We start from the raw sequence: 22,018 nt of genomic DNA, 5'->3' as shown, positions 1-22,018 counted from the left end.
ACCAGACTTAAATAAAATAAATGTTTGTCTTTTCACTTTCTTTCTGCATTGTCTTTGCCTATTGGAAACTCTTGCAATGACATGAACTGCATGGGTTTGTTCTGACAGAACCACTGGTGGAGAACGGCAGAACCATGAACCATTAGTCAAGATGTAGGAAGGATGCAAACTGAAAAGGGATGTAAATTACATTTCCAGTTCTTACTCAAAGCAGTAGTGGTAGGGACCATGCCATGGGATTGTTAGTTTTAAAAATGTAAATATTTTTCAGAAATGTATTCTGGATGGCAAACAAGACAAGGTCCAGTTTTTCAGGCTGAGAAGCAAGCACTGAGGGATTAAAAGTACCATCTACTGTGGGCCTCTGTTTACCACTCTGCTACTTACACAGGCCTAAAACAAGCTGCTTCTTGTCTTTCCTAGAAGGTTCTAAAGTGTAGCACCCAGTTTTAGCCCAAAGCTGCCCACCAGTCATTGCAATAATTTAGCACTGGGGCAGGCATTTAATTGTGAGCTTTGTTGGCAAGAAGAAAGGCAGAAGATTCTCTACAGGAACATCTTAGGGAAACTAGACAATAGGCACAGCACAAACTGATAGGGCTGTGCTTTTAGAATTTAGAACTGATTTAAAATATTTAAACTGGGCCAGCACTGTTCTGGGAAAGTTAAAAAATGAAATAAGCAGTTGTATTTTCTCTGTCTCCACCTTAGAAAAGGTTAAGAGGAGAAGCTCATCTGAATGCCTTAACTATGAATTTTAGTTAGCTTTCAGAAGTTTTTGTCTGAACACCTAGTGGTGTGAGGCTGTGAGCATTACTGCATGGAGTACCTTGGCTTAGTCCAGGTGAATTTCTGTTGTCAGTTGGTGTGGTAGAGCATAATATCTTGACTTGATCTTGGAGGTTGTCTTCAACCTCAATGATTTTAATGCAATGCTGTCAAGGTTATAAAGTTACGACCACCCACAACAGCTTCAAACAGACAAATCACTGCCTTCTGTAACTTGGGAGGCAAATATGTAAACAACAAAGCCCTGGTTTCTTACATGTTTTTCAGCTGCCAAGGAAGGCAGAACAGACACCCCTTGCATGGAAAACACCGTTCCTTATTTTTAAGCTGCACAGCTGAAGCTTATTTTCACATCTGAAACTTGTATGTTGTTTCCTACACATCTGTATAGGAACCCTTAACTGTAAGCACCTTCCCCTCTGTCTCACTGAAGGCCCTTTCTTTATATGGAAATGGATTTTTAACAAGCTATTTAATTTTTATCTCTAGTACTCATCAAAGCCTGTACTCCAGGCAAATGTACCTCTTGCATCTTAACCCTGTACAAAACTCAGCAATTGACATAAAGATGGTGGATGGTGTTGATCTGGATCCTCACTCCTGCTAGTAAGGCTAGGGAGAACACCTTTGTTTCCCCACCTAAAAGAAGTGGTTACCTTTGTCTAAACAACAGCATTGTTGGTGGAAGTGCCCTATGTGTCCCTGGAAATGGTGAGTTTTGTAGGCTGTTCATGGTTTAATGCTTGATCTTGAAGTGCTTGTAAAAAGAGAAGATCCTAGTCACAAAGCAGAGGCAGAGTATGGCTTTGACATGTTCCAAAGCAGAACTACTGCCTTGAAGTGCACTGCACACAGGTATCAGTCTGGTGCAGGCTGTTAGGTGTGTGCTATCTTCATTTCTGTGTGGCTCTACTGCATACAGGAAGGGTTTGTTTTCACCTTGTGAAACAGATGGCTTTGCTACTCAAAAACTGTAGTGTACTGGTGAGTTTGTAGAAAAGAACTGTAAAAAACAGCCCTTAACCTGTCTTTGCTACACAACTGTATTAACAGAAGATTGAAAGGATGATCTCGTATTCCTTAAGACTTCATTAAGTGAATTATTCTGTTATTCCCCCATAGCTTGGTCAAAGAAGACACACAGGGACACATGCCTACAAAAGGTGTAAATCCCTTCCTTTATCTCATTCTATGCAGTCTGTATTCCAGCTTTGGTGTTTTCCTTTCTGCAGTATGAGAAAAGCTGTGTGTGACAACACCCTTACCCTGCTTCTGCATTAGTAATTCAAGAATTTTTGCACTGTGGCAGAGAAGAGCTGTAAATTAGGAGGATATTTATTTATGAAACTCTCATCCAGAGAAATTAAACCTTTTTAAGATAGGAGTTGTTACTGTAGCTTGACATTCTTGGTCACCATCCCTCTTGAGAGAGAAGAGAGCTTCAAAGATGTTTAAAATGAAGTGCAACCAATACTTGGTACACAAATAAGATATATTGAATTCAAAACCTCCTTTAAGCTTTGAAAAACCTGGAGACTCCATTTGCACAATTTGGAGGTGGTGTATTTTGGAAGTTACTACACTGAAAATTGGGTTGTGTCACCAAAATACAGAAAGTGGCAGTTTTATTTGGGCTAGCATTTAGACTGCTACTGGCCTCAGATGTTACAGGCAGCAAGAGATTTTAAGATCCCAAAGATTAAATGTTCTAAAACCTGATTTGAGTGTTCTCATCCACAAATGTTTAGATTCCAATAAGCATTTCTAGACGCCAGTTACAAAGATGCTGAGATTTGGTATTTAGTCATCCAGGAAAAAGTAGTTTCCACTCTTCTTTTGTTCCACATCCTTGGGAAGAAAAAAAAAAGATCAATGTTACTTGAAGTGGTCTTTGGCAGACTTAACTATCTTGTAGTTTAGCTATGTTTATCTAAATTGTTTTCTGCTTTCATTATTACTCTTATTTATTTCACATGCTGTTTTCCAGCACAGCAAAACTACGAAGTTAGTCTTCATTTTGCTCCTTATTTTAAAAGCTGGCTTTACATTAAACAGCCATGGCTTCTTTGCTGTAAAGGTGCTGCTTCTCCTCTTACCTTGATTGAGTTGAGTTTGTTTATTCTTGGTCTGTAATTGTTGGGGTCTCTTCTAAAGGTGATTTCAAGTTGAGATAGAAACTTATTCATTCCAGCCAGAAGAGTCTGAGGACTGTGAAAAAGAGAAGAGTTGTTCTCTTTTGACTACAGGCAGCTTTGATCTCCATCTTATGCTTCCTCAGGTCTGCTAACAGAAGTGAGCCCTGTTTGAGGTAGCAGGATGGGCTACATTTTCAGTCACAGCATGTCTCAGACAAGAGTCATAACAACTACTTCTTTCAGCAGTGTCTCAGGGTGGTACTACAAGTCTTCAGACTGCTACCCTTATATTCTTTCAGTATTGTATCTACATCTGCTGGCACACTTTGTTACTTACATCCAAAAGAAAAAAACGGAGTTGCACCACTAGAAAGCTCTAACAAAAATCAAAATCTATACTGATGCTGAGAAATAGCTTTGTGATCGTGATTTCACAATTCAAACAAGTGAAGGAGTCCCCATCAAAACCAAGCCAGCAGTGCTGTAAAACAGTGCTTGACCCATGTGTTCCCTTCATCTGGCTCACATTAAGTTCCTGGTCATTACCCTGTCCTAACAGTCATGAGGCTCATAAGGCTGCTCCTCCAAGTCTGTCTCATTCACATGAAATTACTTACAGGCACAAAAGCAGACAGAAGGGACAGTTCTGAAAGAGTGACTCATCAACAGTGTATGTTATTTATTACTGTCAAGCCCTGCACTTCACTACAGCTACCTTCAGTGCACTGCTTTCTTTTGATGGAGCTGAAAGTTATTTTCATAAGCAGCGTTTACAATTGGTCCTTTCTTTCACTCCTTACATTCAATAGTTCTTATTTGTTCTCCTCTGACTGTCATTTAATTGGTATGCAGTTGCTTAGGACTAGTTAAGCCAGGAGCTGGTCTAGTTTGTGAGGGCTTGGGTACATTCTCCAACTCTGCCTCAGCTCTGTGTCTAGGCAGTCTCTACGTGTGGGTCAATCCCACTTTCCTTGCTTCAAAACAAAGCTAGAATTCTCAGGCCACTCTTGGATCATTTTTGATGCAGCTTAGATTTCCAGAGGCAGGGATGCATACCTCCTTAATTATGCCTATTTTGCCCTCCTTCACCTTGCCTGCTAATCCAAACAAGTCTCTTACCTGTTGGCGAGTGTGTTCTTGGAAGGGATACCATCAAAAACAATCACACGATCTGCAAGATAGGTAGCCATGATAAAATCATGTTCTACCACAAAAGCTGTTTTTTTAGCATGGAGAATGAAACTGAAATAGAAACCAAACAAGATCATGAGAGAGCTGAAGGCAGCGTTGCTGTAAACCCAGCGCGAGCTCCGTCTGTTTTCCCCCCACGTGTACTTTACCGCTTGATGACTCGAGCGGCCATCAGCCGTTGCTCAGAGTCCAGGTACGCCGACGGTTCGTCGATCAGGTAGACATCTGCAGGCTTTCCAAGGCAAAGAGCTAACGCAACGCGCTGCAACTCACCACCAGACAACGTCTGAACCTATCGGGGCAGGGGGAACAAAGCTACACTTAGTTCAGGTACAGGTAGAGAACTCAAGAAGAACAGTTAGGATCTTGTCTCTCAGGCAATTAGTACCTCCTGGTCAATGATGTTTTCTATTTGAAGAGGTTTCATCACATCAGTTACAAACTGGGGGTGTGTGTAGGCATCTCTGATCTTCTCATGCAGCAGCTGACGGACGCTTCCCTAGTAGAAGGAAAAATGCTGCTCACACCACCAGAAAACAAAAACAAGTAGAATGAATAGAGCTTTTTCTTCTGGGAATAAAGAAATTCTACCTGTGCATCAAGAACATGCTTTTTGTAGCAAACACAATACTTAATTAAATAAGGCTTAAACGTACTGTAGATTTAGGACTGATCTTCTGGGGTTTGTAGCTGACGTTCAGAACTGGGACCTCACCTGTAAAAAAGGTAAAATTCATGATGAAAACAAGAGACTTCCCAGTATCTTACCAATGGCTTTCAGCTAAGGTCTAAGCATTACCTCCTTCATCAGGTGTCAGTCTTCCTGCAAGCATTCGGATGAAGGTAGTTTTGCCAGTTCCTGAAATAAAATAACGTAATTTGCATTTTAGACTTTGTAGTAAAGTTAGACCTCAAACAATTAAGTCACTGACAGAAGGAAAAAAAGACTTAATACAGAGTACATTTTAAAATGAGACTGATTTGAGAATTCCTATATTCCTTCCAGCAAACAACACTTGGAACTACTTGCTTTTTCAAATGAAAGACACATCTAAAGCTACGATGCTCTAAACTTGAGGCTAAGCTCATCAGGTCAATCATCATCCTGCTAATCTAAGCTCTTAAAATGGTGTAACAGACAGACACAATGGCATCATTAGCCTTCAGTAACTTCAAAAGCCTGCTATTTAGAGAGCAAGCTCATGGTGCGAGATCTTCAGTAGGCAACAGGCAGTTCAACCTGACTCAAACCCAGTTACTTTGAAGCCTGAGTTCCAGACTGAAAAAGGGCTCTAGAAGCACAATTTGGGCTGTAGAAGCAGTTTCCAACAAGAGCTGCACTTACCATTTTCCCCTAACATCACCATAATTTCAGAGTCAGTGAATTCTCCAGCTACTATGGACAGTTCAAATTCTCCCATCTTTTTTTTCATTCCTGGGTATTTGTACATACACATCTTCTTCACCTCTTCCTCATTAGCTGTCTCAGCCACCTTAAACACCAGAGATGCATCTCGAAACCTTAGATTTTCTGTTGGAACGTAGCCATCTAAGAAAATGTTTATGCCTATAAAGGGAAGAAAAATGAAAAGGTATTAGAAGAGTTACAACAGAGCAAGCCAAGGTGAATTTCCACTCTTGGCTGGAAATTCCAACCAGAGAGAACACTAGATTTGAAATGGCATGTTAAAAGAGGCAACTAAGCCTCCTATTTGAAAACTTGTACATTGTGCAAATCAAATAAAGAAGTCTTAGTAACATTACTGAAAGGCTACAGCTCTTCCTGAAAATCCAACATTGGTTATGTGTGTAGGGTTTAAAACTACTGCTGTGGGACCCATTCTCACGTTGATTACAGCGCTACAAGTATGGCTGGTTCAGCTCAACACTACGTCCCTCTGTAACTGTGCAAAACGTCCCCTGCCCTGGCTCTACTATTGAAAGACTCTTTGGAGTAACTCCACTGTTAACAAAACGTTTGGAAGTATCAACACTATATGCACAGAAGATGATAGAGACATTTCATCAATTCAGACTTTCGTGTTGAAATAGAAATTTAGGATCATGTAAAACAGAGATTTTGCAGAAAATAGAGCAGTAGTTTTTTAGTTACTCTAAGCGTGACAGGAAGACAACATGTTCATGTAATAGACAAATAGCATCTTGGCACCTCCTTTTTCTTCTACAGAATTTTTTGGGTATGTTTTTATATAAAGAGAAATATGGCAAGAATTACCTTCTCTTACGCTGAAAGGCATAGTAACAACACCGTAAGCACTTGGCACACCATACAGGCAGCAGATAAAGTCAGAGAGATAATCTAACACACTTAGATCATGCTCTACAACAATAATGTACCTGGAAAAGAGCCAGAGAGATGCTTTTACATTTCAATACAAAACACTTATTTCTTACTCTAGTCTTGCATAAGCAAAAGCTATCAACATGGGATTTGTGTAATATGTTTTTTTAGCTTCATAATAAATAAAGACAGAGTTCAAATCTCTGATAAGCATTTCTTTTAAACTGTCCAATAGACAGACATTGTGAATGACAAGTTGAAAGTCCATCTTTGGTGTAAACTGGCAGCTTCTTTATCTACAGTAAGTGGAAGGATATTGATTGATTGGAGAAGAAAAAATATTTAGCACATAAAAAAACAAAAATGGAAACAAAAACCCAACAAAAAACCACCACCACCACCAAAAACCTGACAACCAATAAAACAACTCTGAGAAGGGGGCGGAAAAGCAATGTGAAAAAACAAGCACCTGTGTCTTTACTGCCTTATCACAAAATTTACCCCAAAGCTGAAACAGCAGATAAACCGCTGGAAATGTGTTTCCAAAATACAAAGGAATTGAATTTTAGCACCTTAGAATATTTTATGTTTGTGTACCATACTGAGACGTCAGCTCTTTCAAGGAGATGGACTGGATGTTGCTTCCCTCTGTAATCAGCTGCCTGTTGTTACAGTCTAGCAAAACATTTAAAGTTTGTATTTACCTGTCAGGGTTTATTAGGGACCGAATAGTAATGGCAGCCTTCAAGCGCTGCTTGACATCCAGGTAGCTTGAAGGTTCATCAAACATGAAGCTAGCCCCAAAAGAAAGAATGAAGTCTTAGTGAATGCAAGCTTTCCACATATTCACACCTAAACTTTAAATACACAGAAACAAACAAACAAAAAATATTGTTTATAGTGAAAAAAAATATATAAAAATGAGAATTATGTACTGACACAGCCATGGACCTCTGATAATTGTCACATGAAATCATTAAATGGTGCCAGTCAAGTATTTGCCAAAAGCTCTGATAAAGTTATCAAATGTTAGGAGAAATCAGCAGTTAGGGATCAGCTGCACTCAGCTCTGATGAAGCTTAAGTTTAACATGAACTGAGAAGTGCAAAAATCCTTTAAGACTGGAAGACGTACATCCTCCAAGAGAAGAAAACAAAATGAGAAAACCCATCCCAAACCCACACTACTACCAAAGGAAAAAAAAAAAATCACAACCCAAAGAAAAAACTTTTTTTTTTTTGTTTAAACATTTAAAAAGTATTATTTCTTACTACAAATATGAATTAAAGGACCACATTCTAAGACAGACTATTGGAAGCAACGTGTAATGGAAGTAAAGGAAACATACATATCAGCCTTCTGAATGCAAACAACTGCACAAGCAAATCTCTGAAGTTCTCCTCCTGAAAGGTCCTCAACGTTCCTTTCTTTCAAATGGGTTAAGTCTGCAAATAAGTGGTTAATTTTAGATATGGTAACACCAACACAACCATTCGTATTTTTAATACCTACAGAAACATGCACAATCACAGCAGACACCCTACACAGAGGAAAACCAGAAAGTACAGTAAATGTTCAGTTTATACAGAAGCATCATAATTCTAACTGTAGGTCTGCAAGTTACAGCTTCTCTGCAGCATTAGCTGACTAATTAGCATGGCTGCTGCTTATGATGCAGAAGGATTACATCTCTATTTTGTTTTCTACCATGCACTTGGTAAAGATTTCTAAAAGAAACCACACCAGTCTTAAAAGTGCTTCTTGTCACACCTGGCATCAAAATCAAGTTCCCTAAACCTTACAGCAAGTGTGCAAAGCCAGTATTTTCTCATCCAAATAAACATTTCAAGAACATACTGTTTGACTAATAGGTGGGACCCAAAGACCACGTTCTTGGTGGCACAATGCAGTTCCACCTTCACCACCCAGATCTACCAAAAATAACCCAGTTGTTAATGTAGCAACACCTAAATTTAGGAACAACTCATTCAACACATCTACAAAACCCACCAGGCCTGGACTATGCAGACATTAACTGCACTGTTCTCAGGAGGCACTATTACTCCCATTACAAATAGCTACATACAGATTTTTACTGGGGTGAAAGAAGGAATAAAAAAAGATTTTCTGGTACCTGGGCAATATTTTCTACAGGCAATGGTTCTCACAAAAGAAATAGAGAAGATTTTGCTTGAGTTGAAAGCAAGCAAGAGGCAAGAGCAGCAGATAGTAACTGGAATTTGTCCAGATTTAAAGATGAACACTTTCATGAAACAGAAACTGCATTAGGAACTGTTAACTAGCAACTACCAAATAGTTTGCCTTTGCCACTAGAAGGTGCTTTTTGTCCCAGAGTTTAAACTAAAGCATTTTTATTATTTTCTTTTTTAATTGGTATAAATTAAATCTACTATCACATTAGCATGAATTAAGAGGAATTTCTCAAACGAAGTTTGACTTCCCAAAATTACTTACCAAGCTGCTGACATACAACAGTTTGTGTCTTAGTTTCATCCTTCCTATCCAGAATTGATCCCACTGTTCCCTGCATGATAAATAAAACCCCACAACATTCTTTCACCATTACAGATGTCAGACAGAAGTGAATTTTTGTTATGAAGTTACGCCCCTAAATAAAATCTTTAAACACAACAGAATATACAGGAGAAGCTCCCAGCTTTATCTTAGCTCATGAAATTTCTCACCTTTGCAGCTTTAGGAATCTGGTCCACGTATTGAGGTTTAATAATAGCTTTCAGGTCATCTTCCAGAATCTTGGTAAAATAATTTTGCAATTCAGATCCCCGGAAATAAGTCAAAATTTCTTGCCAGTCAGGTGGGTCCTGTGACAAAATTAAAGCCTGCAGTTACTCACACCATTCAAAAACATAAAAAAATTATCTACTCTTAAAATGCAGCAACTAGAATACACTTGCAAGATTAAAAAACTAGCCTGGATAAAAGCTAGTTACCCAATTTCTGCTGCTTCTGTACTTTCTGTTAAAAAAGCCCCACAAACTAAACAACCCAAAATAGAAAAATTATAAAAAGGTAAAAGGGAGGGCAGAAGGTCAGGCACCTTTTTTTTTTTTCTAGATGCACTGTTACTAGCCCTTTCAAGAAAAAGCATTTTTAAATTTGCCCCTATGACATCCAAACCTGTGCTTAGACAGTTCAGAAGCTACAAGTGAAACTACTTTATGGAGAAAATGATAGTATGGATTAGTGCAACTGCACTCATTTGCTATTTGATGCAGCTAATCCAAAAGGAAAAGGTTGAACTGATAAAATCTAGTTGCACAGAAGATGCAATACAATTTGGGCATTTTCTCTGATTCTAGCAAAAATATCCAAGAGGGACAAGACAAAGGGTAAAAAAAAGACAAGAAAGAAAAAAAAAATAGGAACTGTTCCAAGCAATCACACAAGAAAAAGTTCCAACATGGCCAGTTCTGTTTCATGCAGCGACACAGCTCTACTTCCAACCTAAACAAATAGAGGAAACACTTCCTAAGTTTTAGGGAAGCAGCAAGGTGGAATATTCAGTTCATACCACGTGTTTCTGTGGTCATAGTGATTTAGCTCTTCAAAGGAAAGTGTGATTTTGGACTTCCCAGAAGTGCTGGCATCCTCACAAATTCTATTGTGTTCACAGACAGAAAAACTCAGTGCAGAAATAGAACCAATATTTCTCAGTAATGCTAACTCTGTTTTACTGCTGATACATACATCATATTTTCCAAGATTTGGCTTCTGCTTTCCTGCTAAAATTTTCAAGGCAGTTGATTTTCCAATACCATTGGTTCCAACCAATCCCAGCACTTCCCCTGGACGAGGGATAGGCAACCTGTACACAATATCAGATTACATTAATGCCATCAAACACCAGCATTTGCTGGTAAAGTCAATGCTGTAACCTCTTTTCAGACTTTCACATTATTTCAACCTACTTTGCTGACTTTCAAATATATAATTCAAATTAAATATTCCTTCAATAGAAGAACATAAGGAAGACTTAAGAGGAGGCTGTTCTTTAAAGAGGAGCTCTGTAAAATGAGCACTCGTGTTATTTCACTGTTATGGTTTTTTAACAAGGAAAAAGTAATTAGCATTCAGGAAGCAAGCTATTGAGGTAATAACCAAGAGCACCTTGACATGCACTTTGCTTAGACTATCAAAGCCTTCATTTTCTTGGTCTCCTTTACAGATTTGAAAACTGCAATACCTGTGAAGTTTGAAGGCATTGGCACAATATCTATGTGTTGTCTCTTTCTCCAGGTTGCTAGGTAAGTTAACAATTGACAAGGCTCCAAAAGGACATTTCTGTAATGGAAATAAATATACAGATCACTAGTGCACACAAACCACTTATTAACAACATGCTATGTTCTCCTCTATACCCATGTGTGCATTTAAATACTTTTAAAAGAACTTTCACCAAATTACTCCATTTGCTTTTCCATAGGTGACTTTTCAAGGAAGTTGCACACCAGAGTTTTCAAATTGAACAGTTAGCAAGTAAGGCACACTGCATATAATCTCCAGCTCTTCTGTGAAAACATCTTTCTACTGCTAGCTGTCTATAGGCACAAGCAGACAAAACCAAACAAAACCAAAGCCATGAACAAAAAGTTACAACACACACCCTGCAATCCAACCAGTTCAGCGAACAGACGCAGTACTTCACTTTATATAAACAGTAACAGCTAGCAAGGGCTGATTATCCAGGGAAATAAAACTGCTGTTTGAAGTTACAGTATGCATTACTAAGTATAACAATAAAATGAGGAAAGATTTATCTCTTAAAGCAGTCTTTTACCTTGATGCAAATACCACAACCAATACAAAGTGTTTCTGAGATCCATGCTATTTTGCTCTGTGATGTGACTTCTATGCAAAGCTTTCCTAGTGAAAAAAGAGTGAGATTAACTCAAGAGAGTTTCTAGCAAATCAGAATTCCTGTCAGCACTAAAAAAATCCACAGAGGAACATGTAACCAGTTAATGTTCACTGAAGCTTCATTTGAAGGCCTGAAATCTGGCCATTACTACTAAGAATATCCATGCTTTCAGTGTTACTTCTTTATGGAACAAAGCATGAATGACAAACATCCTCAAAATTACAAAAAAGTAGTTCCTTCTAACGGAACACTATTTAGAAGTTCTTTGTTAAATGACATCTCTTACCCATTCGAACTACAGGACAACTCTTCTTGCATTCTTGACGGCATTTCTTTGGCTTGCACTTGTCATGGTTGACAATAGCAATTCTTGTCAACTTGTCTGCCATAATGCACAGCTCAGGATTAAACACATGCACCAGTTAGGAGGAGAAGTGGGAGTCTTCCAGATCTTAAGGGGGAAAATAAAAAAAATCCCAAAGACAACATAATTACTTACAGCACAGATAAGAATATACATACCTGAAATTAATACTAGCAGAGTACAGTGGTGAACAAAATTAAAATTATTAGATTTTTTCCTCTTTTCAGTAAAATGCCAATTAGAATGTAATAACTAGTCCCTCTGCTTTTAATATTTCAACTTATTGTCTTAAAAAGTTTCTTATGCCAAAAAGTCTTAGTAACATAGTTGATGATTTCAAATAAATGATTATATAAAAAAAAAAGTGATTTTACAGTTCTGTGTTGTCAGTGCAGACTGACAAAAGTAGGGCTGATCATTGCAATTACATCCATAGACCAGGCCAACAGGCATGGAATGCTGAGTCTGCAATTCTCACTTTAAGACATTTCTCATATATAAGAAAACAAGACATTGAAAATCCAACTCTTAAAACTCTAAGATGTTTGAGTCAGGGTAGTTTTCTACCAGACAGATACTGGATATTGTCAGTGCTTCAAAGAAAGATACATTCTTTGGGAATATATCCCAGTGCCTTTCACAAAAGTCCTGTCATTTGCAGTGCACAGAGTATTTGGGTGAATCATCCACCCTCCCTTTGGTTTCTCAAGGGAAGTGCTGATCTGGATCTGTTGTTTCTCCAGCAGCTGTGTGGCTGTGTACCCTGAGAAGACAGACCACTCTGCTTACCTTCCGGGCAGGGCTTTCCCTGTTAGCTATCTCAGCTCTAACTAGCATGCAAACTATTTCTATGGGTTACAACAGCAAGCTCTAGAAGACAAAGCTGCTGTACTTCAGGAGCTTGTGTCCCCTCTCCAACTTCCCACACCTCTGGTTGAGGTCACTGCCTGAGCAGTACTGACAGCAAACCAGACAAACTCCCCTCAGCCACCCACCCAACCTGCAGTCTGGTGTTTGGCTTGAATCACCAAAGCAGGAGTATGGGGTGGGGGTTGCTCTAAAAGACCAAGTCAAAAATGGCTTTGGTTTTGCCACCTATCTCAGCAAGCTTCCCACCCAGTTTTGGCTAAATAACAGGACCAAAGTTTACACTACAAGCCATTGCTGAAGCAGGCTGTGGTTGGCAACTAATAAAACAGCCTAGGGTTTGGTGTTTTGGGGTTTGTTTGTTTTTCCTGACTTACTTATATGGGAAAATGCCTAAAACGTCCACCTGGGGTGAAGAGTTTTGAAAGGACCACAGAACTTATGTACAGCAAAATACTTAGTGGGGGGAAACAGAACTGCATGAAGACACACAGATTCATGTCTCCCTGCTCCCATCTAAATGACGGAAGTGTGAGCATTTAACCAAAATCCTGCAGTGGTTGAACCATTTTCAGTAAAAAATATTTGTGACTTCTGTCACTTCTGCATTACTTCCATGATGTCTATGATGGCCATTAGCCAGAAAAGAATGCAACACTTTCTACTTCGAACTGACAGTCTAGAGCAAATGAAACCCAGACTGAACTCACGTTACATATTTATATGCAGTTACTTTGGTGGCATTTAACTTATCAAATAGGATTGTCTGATTTCTAGGTGCAGACAGCAGAACTCAATACACTGGCATAGGTCAGCAATGTGTACAACATGCATATGCTACCATGCAGCATACCAGTAACTGTGAAGTACAGTCAGCAGTTTAAGGGCAGGAGAAACTGAGATTCAGAAGCATTTGAGTTCTGCTTTCCAAACCAAGAAGAACAGAACAAAAGCAAACTGCAAAAATATCAATTTGTTAGTAACTACAGAGTAAAACATTATTTTGACTGAGTGAATTCTGATGGAGTGACAACAGAAAATCTTTCAAAAACAATGGACTGGCAACACAGGTGAAAGAATGAGAGACAACTGCTAGGAAAAAAGAGACCTTGACACCAAAAAGTTGTTAAGTCTAATTACGACAATACAAACACTAAAATACATCTGAAAATAAGACACAAAGCATGTTATCAGAAGCGTTTTCAGCCAGTGCCCTTAAGCTCTCTGACACAGTTGCTCCTATCTCTGACACAGCAGAAGAAATTGAAAACCAAAACCACGTGAGCAGACCTTGCTACCTGTCACAAAAGGCAACATTAATGTAAGATTTGCAGAATAAATACTTGCATTAAGAAATACCTGCAAGTAATTAAGAATTACTGCAGAGGAGGTTGGACTAGATGACCTCTGGAGGTCCCCTCCAACCCAGACCATTCTATGATTCTGTGTCAGAACTCACAAAGTCAATTATGACCAACGATTTGTAATTGCATAGAACTACCCAGACTTACACGAAGAAACGTCAAAAAAAGTAAATGAAGACTGAAACATAACAAGAGACAATTAACTAAGTGTTAAGAGGTCTGTGTTCAGAATTGAACCATACCCTAATTATTTTACAGAAAAAAAGCTAACATTTTATTAAATTACAATGTATCAGACTCCAAAGATACATGCAGTGACTATGTACAGTCACTCCATAAAAAGAACAACAAAAAAAAACCTAGAACACCTTAAAAAAATGGAATGACAAAGAACAGATTTTCAAGCTGCATATGGAGATCACTACATGTCTATGTGTCAAAGCACCAATAATAGTAAAAACTACAAGTAGAAACAAAATCTACTAAGAATTAAAAACTGGTCTGGTCCTTAAGCGTTTTGACATTGCTTTAGAAACTGAGCCAGTGTTCAAAAAGAAGTTCAAACAAGTCCCTAATATCCCTACTGTATTTAACTCATTATATTACTCATAAGGTATGACACAAATATGAAAATACAATGTTAACATGAAAAGCATATGGTCAAATATACTGACGCAGCATAAGGAGTGGGTGTGCTTAGCTGGTGCTGAACAGCATTAATTATCACTCAATCTTTAATACTTTAACACAAGGTAAAATGCACAGGACTAAACCCATAAATTAGCAATCTACCACATGAAAATTACAGAAGTATTTCACGACCACTTGTTTAGAACTAGAGTTCAGAACACCATTAGAAACTGAAAACTGCCATGGAAACTTGCAGGTGAAATAACTAAGTGCATTCCGGAGAGGAAACACGATCACGGTGCTAGAGAAAAGCCCTGCCGAGTTTGGGGTGGTTTTGTGGGGTTGTTTTCTTTTCGGTTTGGTCTTTTTTGTTTTGTTTTGTTCTGCACACACCTTGAAAAAAACAGCCTTACCCTATGGCCTTATCAAACCTGCAAGGAGTCTTGATCGCCTCACCCCACAAGCATGCACACAGATATTAACTTTCCTCAAAATAGGGCAAAACATGGCTTTTTTCTCCAGCAGGGGAAATCCTCCCCACTCGCAAAACACCGGCTTTCTTCTCCTCAGGCCCCAGCCATCACAACGTCAAGAGCCCACACAGGGTCTCCACACGAAAGCGATTACTGTGGCTGAACCCAGAACCAGAAGGAACAGTTTTCTCTTCATCCCGCTGCTGTTACAAGCACAGGACGGCCGACAAAAAAAAAAAAAACAAAAAAAAAAAACAACCAAAAACCAACAAACCACCAACCTACCAACTCAAAAAGCACTGAAGATGACGCGCAACTGACCAGAGACGACGAACCACACGTGCGGGCAGTGCCGGCCGGGGAAGGTCGATCTTTCCGCCCTAGCCGTGCCCGAGTCCTCCAGTCAATGGAGCGTGCGGCCCATTTGAGCTAGGGAGACCAGGGGCTCGGGCGCGGCTCGCCGCTGCTCACAGCCGGCCCACCGCCGGGCCAGGCCGGGAGCAGGTGGCCCCGAGGCCCAGGCGAGGACCCGTCACACACAGCTCCCCTCCCGTGAACGGATGGCCCAGGACCCGCGGAAGGAGATCGCCCTCTCAAGCCGAGCCCAGCGACACGGGCAGGGCGCGCAGCACGGGAAACCGCCTACGACTCCCGGCAGGGGGAGGGGGCCCCTTTCCTAGCCCCCCTTCTCATATGCGAAAACACCGGTATTCCCCTACCCGCCCCATCGGAGGCTGCTTACCAGGAGATGGGGGGGAGAGTGGGAGGTGTTCCCGCTCTCCGGCCGGGCCGCAGCGGGGAAGCGCGTCCCCTGTCCCGCGGACCGGCAGCACGCAACGTGCTCCAGCCGCCGCCACCCGGCCAAGATGGCCGTCGCCCCCGCAGGGAGGAGCCTGGGCCGCGCACCATAGAGAAGAGGGGAAGGAAGGAAAGAGGTAGGTTCACCATAGAGACAGCGAGGCCGCACAGAGACGGCGTGGGCGGGGCCAAGCCGCGCACCGGTAACGGCGCGTGGGTGACGCCATCTCCGGGTGACGCCTCCAAGAGGCGCGAAGTGGGCCAGCTGTCCCGCTTCCGCGCCCTCACCTGGGGGCCCTCTGTGAAGTGGGACCGGAGCCGTTACAGCCCCGCACTGGGCGGCAGGTCTCCACACCCACTCTCCCCACCTGGGAGCGCGCCGACGCTGTGCCTTTCCCCACGCGACCAGCCGGGGACGAACTCCACAGCCTTCCTACCCCGCCACTCATTTAAATTGCGTGAGTGCGCGCACGCACGCACGCGCGCGTGTGTGGCGGGGCGCGGCAGGAGCCGGCCCAGAAGCTGCTTCAGCGGCCCGGGCGGGACGGCTTCTATCTGCCTTGGGCCTGCTCTGAGGGGACTCGCGCACCCCCACACTCACTGTAGCGGCTTGGAGGAGCAGGTGGGGACGCTCTGGGGATACCGCCCCTGGGGTCTGAGGGCGGGAGGAGCGGGAAGAGTCGTTTGTATCTATTCTTCTGCATCTGAGGATGGGGACCGGGGAAGGCGGCTTCTGTCGTGTCTCGCCTGCCGGTGTCAGGGCAGGAGCTCCGCTGAGTGCTGAGTTTTGGTGTAGGATATGCATTGGAGTAGAGGATTTTTGAAAGTCCCTTCCACCAATCCAAGCCGTTTTGTGATTGTCTGTTTTCAGGTAGCTGTGAGCTTAAGTGTGTTGTAATATTTTCCAAGGCTGTTTTAAGTTCTTAGAATATTTGTGACATTGTGTTTTATTGAAGTTATCAATAAATTTGAAGTTATATTAAGTAGCAAATAGATTAAGTTATTCCCTATTGTAGTCTGTATTCTATAGATGTGCAGGTTTATGAAGTAGCCAATTCAATAGAGAACAGCTGTGTTTTAAAGAGCCTATTGTAAATACTGATAAAAGTGTTAAAACAGATAATGCAGTATTTAAATATAGTTACTAGGGAGGATTTATGTGCTAATATCTTGTTATAGGAATGGCTAACTGGATTGTCTGTTTAGTTTTTTAATAGTTTGGTATTTTTTGACCAAAACTTCTGAACAGGCAAACACCTTGTTGCTTGAGGATTTTTTTTTTAATTGCATGTCATGAGGATTGGTATATTTGTGAATTACGTGAATATATGTGGTAGCTGTAGGATTTGCTGTGTAGAGTTCCACCTGCTTTTCTGAGGATGGTGTTTGAGCAAGGCTGACTGTTTGTGGCCTTTTGTGACACTTACTATTGTCAGTACCTAGATTTTACTACATGTTTATTCCTTCAGGTTTTCTTGTGGTGGTCAGGACTGCAGCCTTATATATGATAAAGCAGCAAGGTCCCCTGGAAGTCTGTCTCAAACCTGTATTTGCAAAATACAGGAAAACATCCAAAGGCCTGTAGGAAGTGTTTGGTGTGGACACTGCTGAATTCATGGTTTTGTGTCCAACCGTTTTTGCTGCAGTTATTCTTGTATAGAAAATGCAGTCTCTGCCATGTGTCACTTCTGTAGTGGGTGAAGTCGGGATCCTATGGATCCCAGCCTACTTCAGTACCTTATGTGCCATCGAGGTGAGGTACTGGAAGACTTTCTGATTATCAGAGCATAATATGATGTCATGCATGTCAGCAAAGGATTAGAAGTCAGCTCTAATACTCTGACTCTTGAGTGCCTTATGATTGGTTTTAAGCTTTAATGTAGTTCGTTGCATGGAATTAGTTTCTTTTTAGTATTTTTTTAATTGTCTTTTAAGTTACTTTCTAGGAACTACTACGGTGCTCTATAGTATTGTGAAACCCAACATGATTATAGCAGTAGTCTAGGTGTTGAGACAATGTGATTACTTAAGCAGTGGAATTGACAGGTTAATGATTCCAGATGAAGTTGTGAAGATAAGGAAATGGACCATGGATAAGTGTGGCAATAACCGCTCCTCACCAAATTAGGCACTATACAGTTTGTTTAAACTCTTGCTACCTGTTCTTATGTAGAAATTTCTCCAGGAGGACAGGTTTGCTCTAGCTTCTGAACTTGCAGAGGGTAAATGAACTTGCAGGGGGTAAAAGGAATTGTATTGCTAGCCTTAAAACCAGCAGGGTCTGTTTTAATTTGAAATAAAAGTGTTCTAAAAAAATCCTGAAATCCTGACTAACTCTGTATGTATGAATTAGAATGATAAAAATAAAGTAAGACTTATAAATGTTCCTGATGTGTGTTGAATTGAGGACACAAAATTTACATATGTAGACCCTCTTGACTAAATTATTTTTTACTTTATTATGTCTGTAGAACTTTTATTTTTATATAAATACATACACGTACGTTCAAAAGTGTATACATCTAAACCACATATTCTGTAAACTGTTATAAAGAAGCTAAAGAATTAAAGCATATGAATGTGACCCTTTACTTTTCCTGTCAAGCTAAACATGTATCAATTAACTTGCTGCTTTTCTTTTACTAGGAATGACTACCCCAAACAAGACACCACCAGGTGCTGACCCAAAGCAGTTGGAGAGGACTGGTACTGTTAGAGAAATAGGCTCACAGGCAGTTTGGTCTCTTTCCTCTTGTAAGCCAGGTAAAATACAAATAATGATGTAAAAATCTGAATGTACGTTTTTTCACCTAAAATTTACAGTGTTTCGTGTTTTGCAAAGACGACATGCATACAGAATGTGGCAGCAAACCTGCTCTAGTGTAAGCTGTATGGGTAGCTGCTACAATTAATTTTGGCCTAGTCTGTTTTTGATGAAATATAGAATCATAAAACCCTTTTGGTTAGAAATGACCTTTCATATCAAGTCCAACTGTGTTAGCCCAGCACTATATCAGAAATCCAAGAGTGAAGGAGGTATCTACTATTAAGGGAACAGTGTCATACATAATGTTGTGAGTTTGTTTTGTGTTTTTTTTTTTTTTGTTTGTTTTGTTTTTGTTTTTACTTGCACAGTGAATAAACTAAGCCATATGACACCCAGCACTGTGTAATTTTTCTGTGTTCTGGCATTTTGCCTGATTATCTTCAAATTTTAACTTGGAAAAAACTACCTGATTACCTGAAAATGTTATTTGTCTGAAATGTTATGCTAAATGGTCTCTGCTAATGATCTTCCTTTAGTTCAGCAGTTAGGTGGAAAAGCCTAACTGTTAAGTCTTATTCTTGTAATTAGTATGAATAGCAATTCATACATAGCAATTTGGAATTCCAGAACACATTGAATGGTTTAAAACCCCAGACTTCAAGAGGAGATAATGTAAGGACAGTCAAGTACTGAGCTTTATTAACTGACAGATTCCCCTCTTCCAGTTGTGTTACAAAAGCATAGGTACAACTCGGGTATAAGGAAATGCTTCTTTATATTAATACATACTTTACTTTGTAGCAGCTGAAGAAAAGTTACATCTAAGATGTCTGCATCACAGAAGGGGATATTCAAGGCTATCATATTTTCTTTTTTATAGGATTTGGAGTGGATCAGTTACGAGATGATAACCTAGAAACTTACTGGCAGTCAGATGGATCACAGCCTCATTTGGTGAACATCCAATTTAGGTATTAAAAATTGCACTATATGGGCTAGAGTGTGACACTCGGTATTGATTGCTGTTCACCAAGATGGGAATTTTGGAAGTGCAAAAACTGGCTTAATCCTGTTACCCAACTGATAAGAAACCAGTCAGACAGCATTTATAAAAATGAGATTTTTCAAATATTATAGTTACTAAATGCCTAAATAACCAACAAAAAAATGCTTAATAGTATGTCATTTGTAACAGTTTCTTATTTACCTACTTAAGGTGGCATTTTTGTCCTGACTTTGTGGCTTTTAGGGTAGTTTGAAGGGTAGATGACAGTTGTTAACTTGTACAGAGCTACTTTAAAAACAATCTGAGTAACTGTTTACTAATCTATTGTGTGTTGGATGCTGTCAGTCCTTTTTCTTTAACCAAACTCTCAAGATGAAGGTAAATATTTTTCACCTGTTTCTATTTGCTTTCTGGAGAAAGCCTGTATTTGATAACCTGAACAAATGCTTCATCATATACATTCTGGGCTTTTGCTGTATTTATTGCTTTGTTGGTGCTTCTGAAAGCAAAGGAGAACCGTGAAAATCAGCTATGTGAATAACTTCATGTAGAAAAAACACATTTAAGCAGGGGGGTCCTCAAAAATCAGTAGACACAATTGTCTTAAGTTTCAGAACATCTAAATTCTTAGTTATCATAAATGAGCAACAAACTCATCCTGAATTTTTTTTTTGTGATGCTTACATAGTTGTTTCTTCTTGCAGAAGAAAAACAACAGTGAAAACATTATGTATTTATGCAGACTACAAATCTGATGAAAGTTACACTCCAAGCAAAATCTCTGTCAGAGTAGGAAATAACTTCCATAATCTCCAGGAAATCCGGGTAGGTCAATGACGCTTTGCTTTCTGTTCTAAAGTAGGTCTCTATCATTAGGCATCTGATATAGTAACATTGTTTTTGGAGGTTAAAATACAGCATTGTGCTTTGCATGAGAAAACGTCTGGGTTTATTTTGATGTTTGCTTTTATTTTTTTTTTATCTTGTAAATTTACTAGGCTGACTGCTAGTTTTTATTAGGTTCCATTACCAACGTGGGCATACCAGAGTTGATATATAGATCCTGTAACGTAATAAAGAGTGAGGTTTCCCAGAACAGGGCTGTTGAGAGTTGGTTAAACCTTGATCTCATTTAAAATACCTGCATTGCATACACCAAAAGGGAGACTTAGCTTTTAAATACTTTCATTTTTGGACATAAAGGCATGAATTCAAGTTTTCATAAATGGATCGCTCAGCTCCTAGGTTTCACTAGTAATCAGAATTTAAATATATATGTTTTAGTTGTGGCTGTGTATAGTCCATAAATATCTTCGGAGTCTGGATTTAATTTTTGGGAGGCTGCATGTACTCTTGGTAGCTAGTAGCATCTGATTCAAACCTTGCTTTGAGACCCTGGCAGAAAAAAATTGGGGTGCAAGGCCTGATCATCAGTTAAGTAATGTTTTTTTTCATATTCTGCTGCTTAGAGAATCTTCACCTAAGGGAGAATCTGTTAACATATTTGCTAATAGCTGACCAGCCACTACTGATGGTAAGGGCTAGTAGGATTGCAACACGAAAGGTTCCAAAATGAAACACAAAGCAATCAAGGTACCAACTTTAAATGGAAGTCTAAGTTACAATTAGATGTGTTCATAACTGATGTTTAACTTCTAAGTACAGTTTCTGATTTTTTGCAGTGCTTTTCTATACTGGACATTCACTGAAAGGCAAACATTTTGGAAGGGATGCAGTTATTTGTGTATTATGTTGCAAAATCCAATACTTAAGACTTTGAACAGGACATAATTTTATAGTGTTAACATTTGTATTTACAGAAGTCTAGTAGTCAAACCCAGTATTTGTTTCTGGATAGAAGTGTTAGGAAAAGTTTCTCTGATGGCACAACTGAGATCAGATTTAGTTGCTTATAACTGCTTAGTTTTGCTAGCCTTTGGGCTAGTAGCAAAGGCAGATTTAAAATAACCCATGATCTCTGTAGAAGTCCATCTTGTAAACTGATCAGGCTACTTGTGAGCTGATCTTTGCTGATTTTGAGTTAACAGTAGCCTCGTGTTTCAGATTCCTTTTCTCTGGAGCTCAGCAGCTACTGGCTGATATATTTGGAATGTTTAACTTAAATCACTTATATGGCAGGTATAGCAATAATAGAAGGAACAGAATGATGAGAGAAGGAATGTGCTAAATAGTGGTTTGAATTTTTACTTTGGGGTTTTTACTGTTTTAACTTTTTCAGTGTTTGGAGTCCCAACAGGAGCACCTTATAAGTAAAAGGTAATGGATACAGTGGGGATAGAAAGCGTAGCAAACTTGTATGATTTTATAATGTTGGCACTACGTATCTATCCACATTCTTTCAGTGATTTGTGATGTTCTCTCAAGTTTTGACCAAGGCTTTTATCCTAAACTTAAATGGAAAGGTCTTGCCT

The 22,018-nt window shown here is 39.7% G+C and overlaps 2 protein-coding genes across 4 annotated transcripts in view; one reads left to right on the top strand and one right to left on the bottom strand.

The window, feature by feature from the left end:
• Positions 1–2,093: 2,093 nt before the first annotated feature.
• Positions 2,094–15,770, bottom strand: ABCE1 (ATP binding cassette subfamily E member 1). 2 transcript variants are annotated; one of them, XM_054392159.1, is made up of 18 exons: positions 15,758–15,770; positions 11,604–11,768; positions 11,237–11,322; positions 10,643–10,740; positions 10,147–10,264; positions 9,123–9,260; positions 8,893–8,962; positions 7,766–7,862; positions 7,122–7,211; positions 6,352–6,473; positions 5,461–5,682; positions 4,915–4,974; positions 4,772–4,830; positions 4,504–4,614; positions 4,265–4,407; positions 4,044–4,166; positions 2,886–2,997; positions 2,094–2,637 (listed from the first exon to the last, which is right to left on the bottom strand). In XM_054392159.1, exons 2-18 carry the CDS (start codon positions 11,704–11,706, stop codon positions 2,590–2,592), a joined length of 1,800 nt encoding a protein of 599 aa, XP_054248134.1. In that variant the 5' UTR covers positions 11,707–11,768; positions 15,758–15,770; the 3' UTR covers positions 2,094–2,589. The 2 variants fall into 2 exon arrangements, with proteins under 2 accessions (XP_054248134.1, XP_054248133.1); XM_054392158.1 differs by lacking the exon at positions 15,758–15,770 and adding an exon at positions 15,301–15,347.
• Positions 15,771–16,405: 635 nt separating this feature from the next.
• Positions 16,406–22,018, top strand: part of ANAPC10 (anaphase promoting complex subunit 10) — a 30,950-nt gene continuing 25,337 nt past the window's right edge. The window contains exons 1-4 of one of the 2 annotated variants that reach the window (XM_054392334.1): positions 16,406–16,435; positions 18,460–18,576; positions 19,461–19,551; positions 20,291–20,411. In XM_054392334.1, the coding sequence (XP_054248309.1) occupies positions 18,462–18,576; positions 19,461–19,551; positions 20,291–20,411 (327 nt within the window). In that variant the 5' untranslated portion in view covers positions 16,406–16,435; positions 18,460–18,461. Of the gene's footprint in view, positions 16,436–18,458; positions 18,577–19,460; positions 19,552–20,290; positions 20,412–22,018 lie in introns of those variants that run through there. The other variant, XM_054392335.1, reaches the window with a different exon arrangement.

This window comes from Indicator indicator, chromosome 25 (assembly GCF_027791375.1).
Source record: "Indicator indicator isolate 239-I01 chromosome 25, UM_Iind_1.1, whole genome shotgun sequence".
In the NCBI taxonomy this organism is placed as follows: domain Eukaryota; kingdom Metazoa; phylum Chordata; class Aves; order Piciformes; family Indicatoridae; genus Indicator; species Indicator indicator.
Note: the sequence above shows the minus strand (reverse complement) of the source record. Positions and strands in the feature narration are given on the sequence as shown.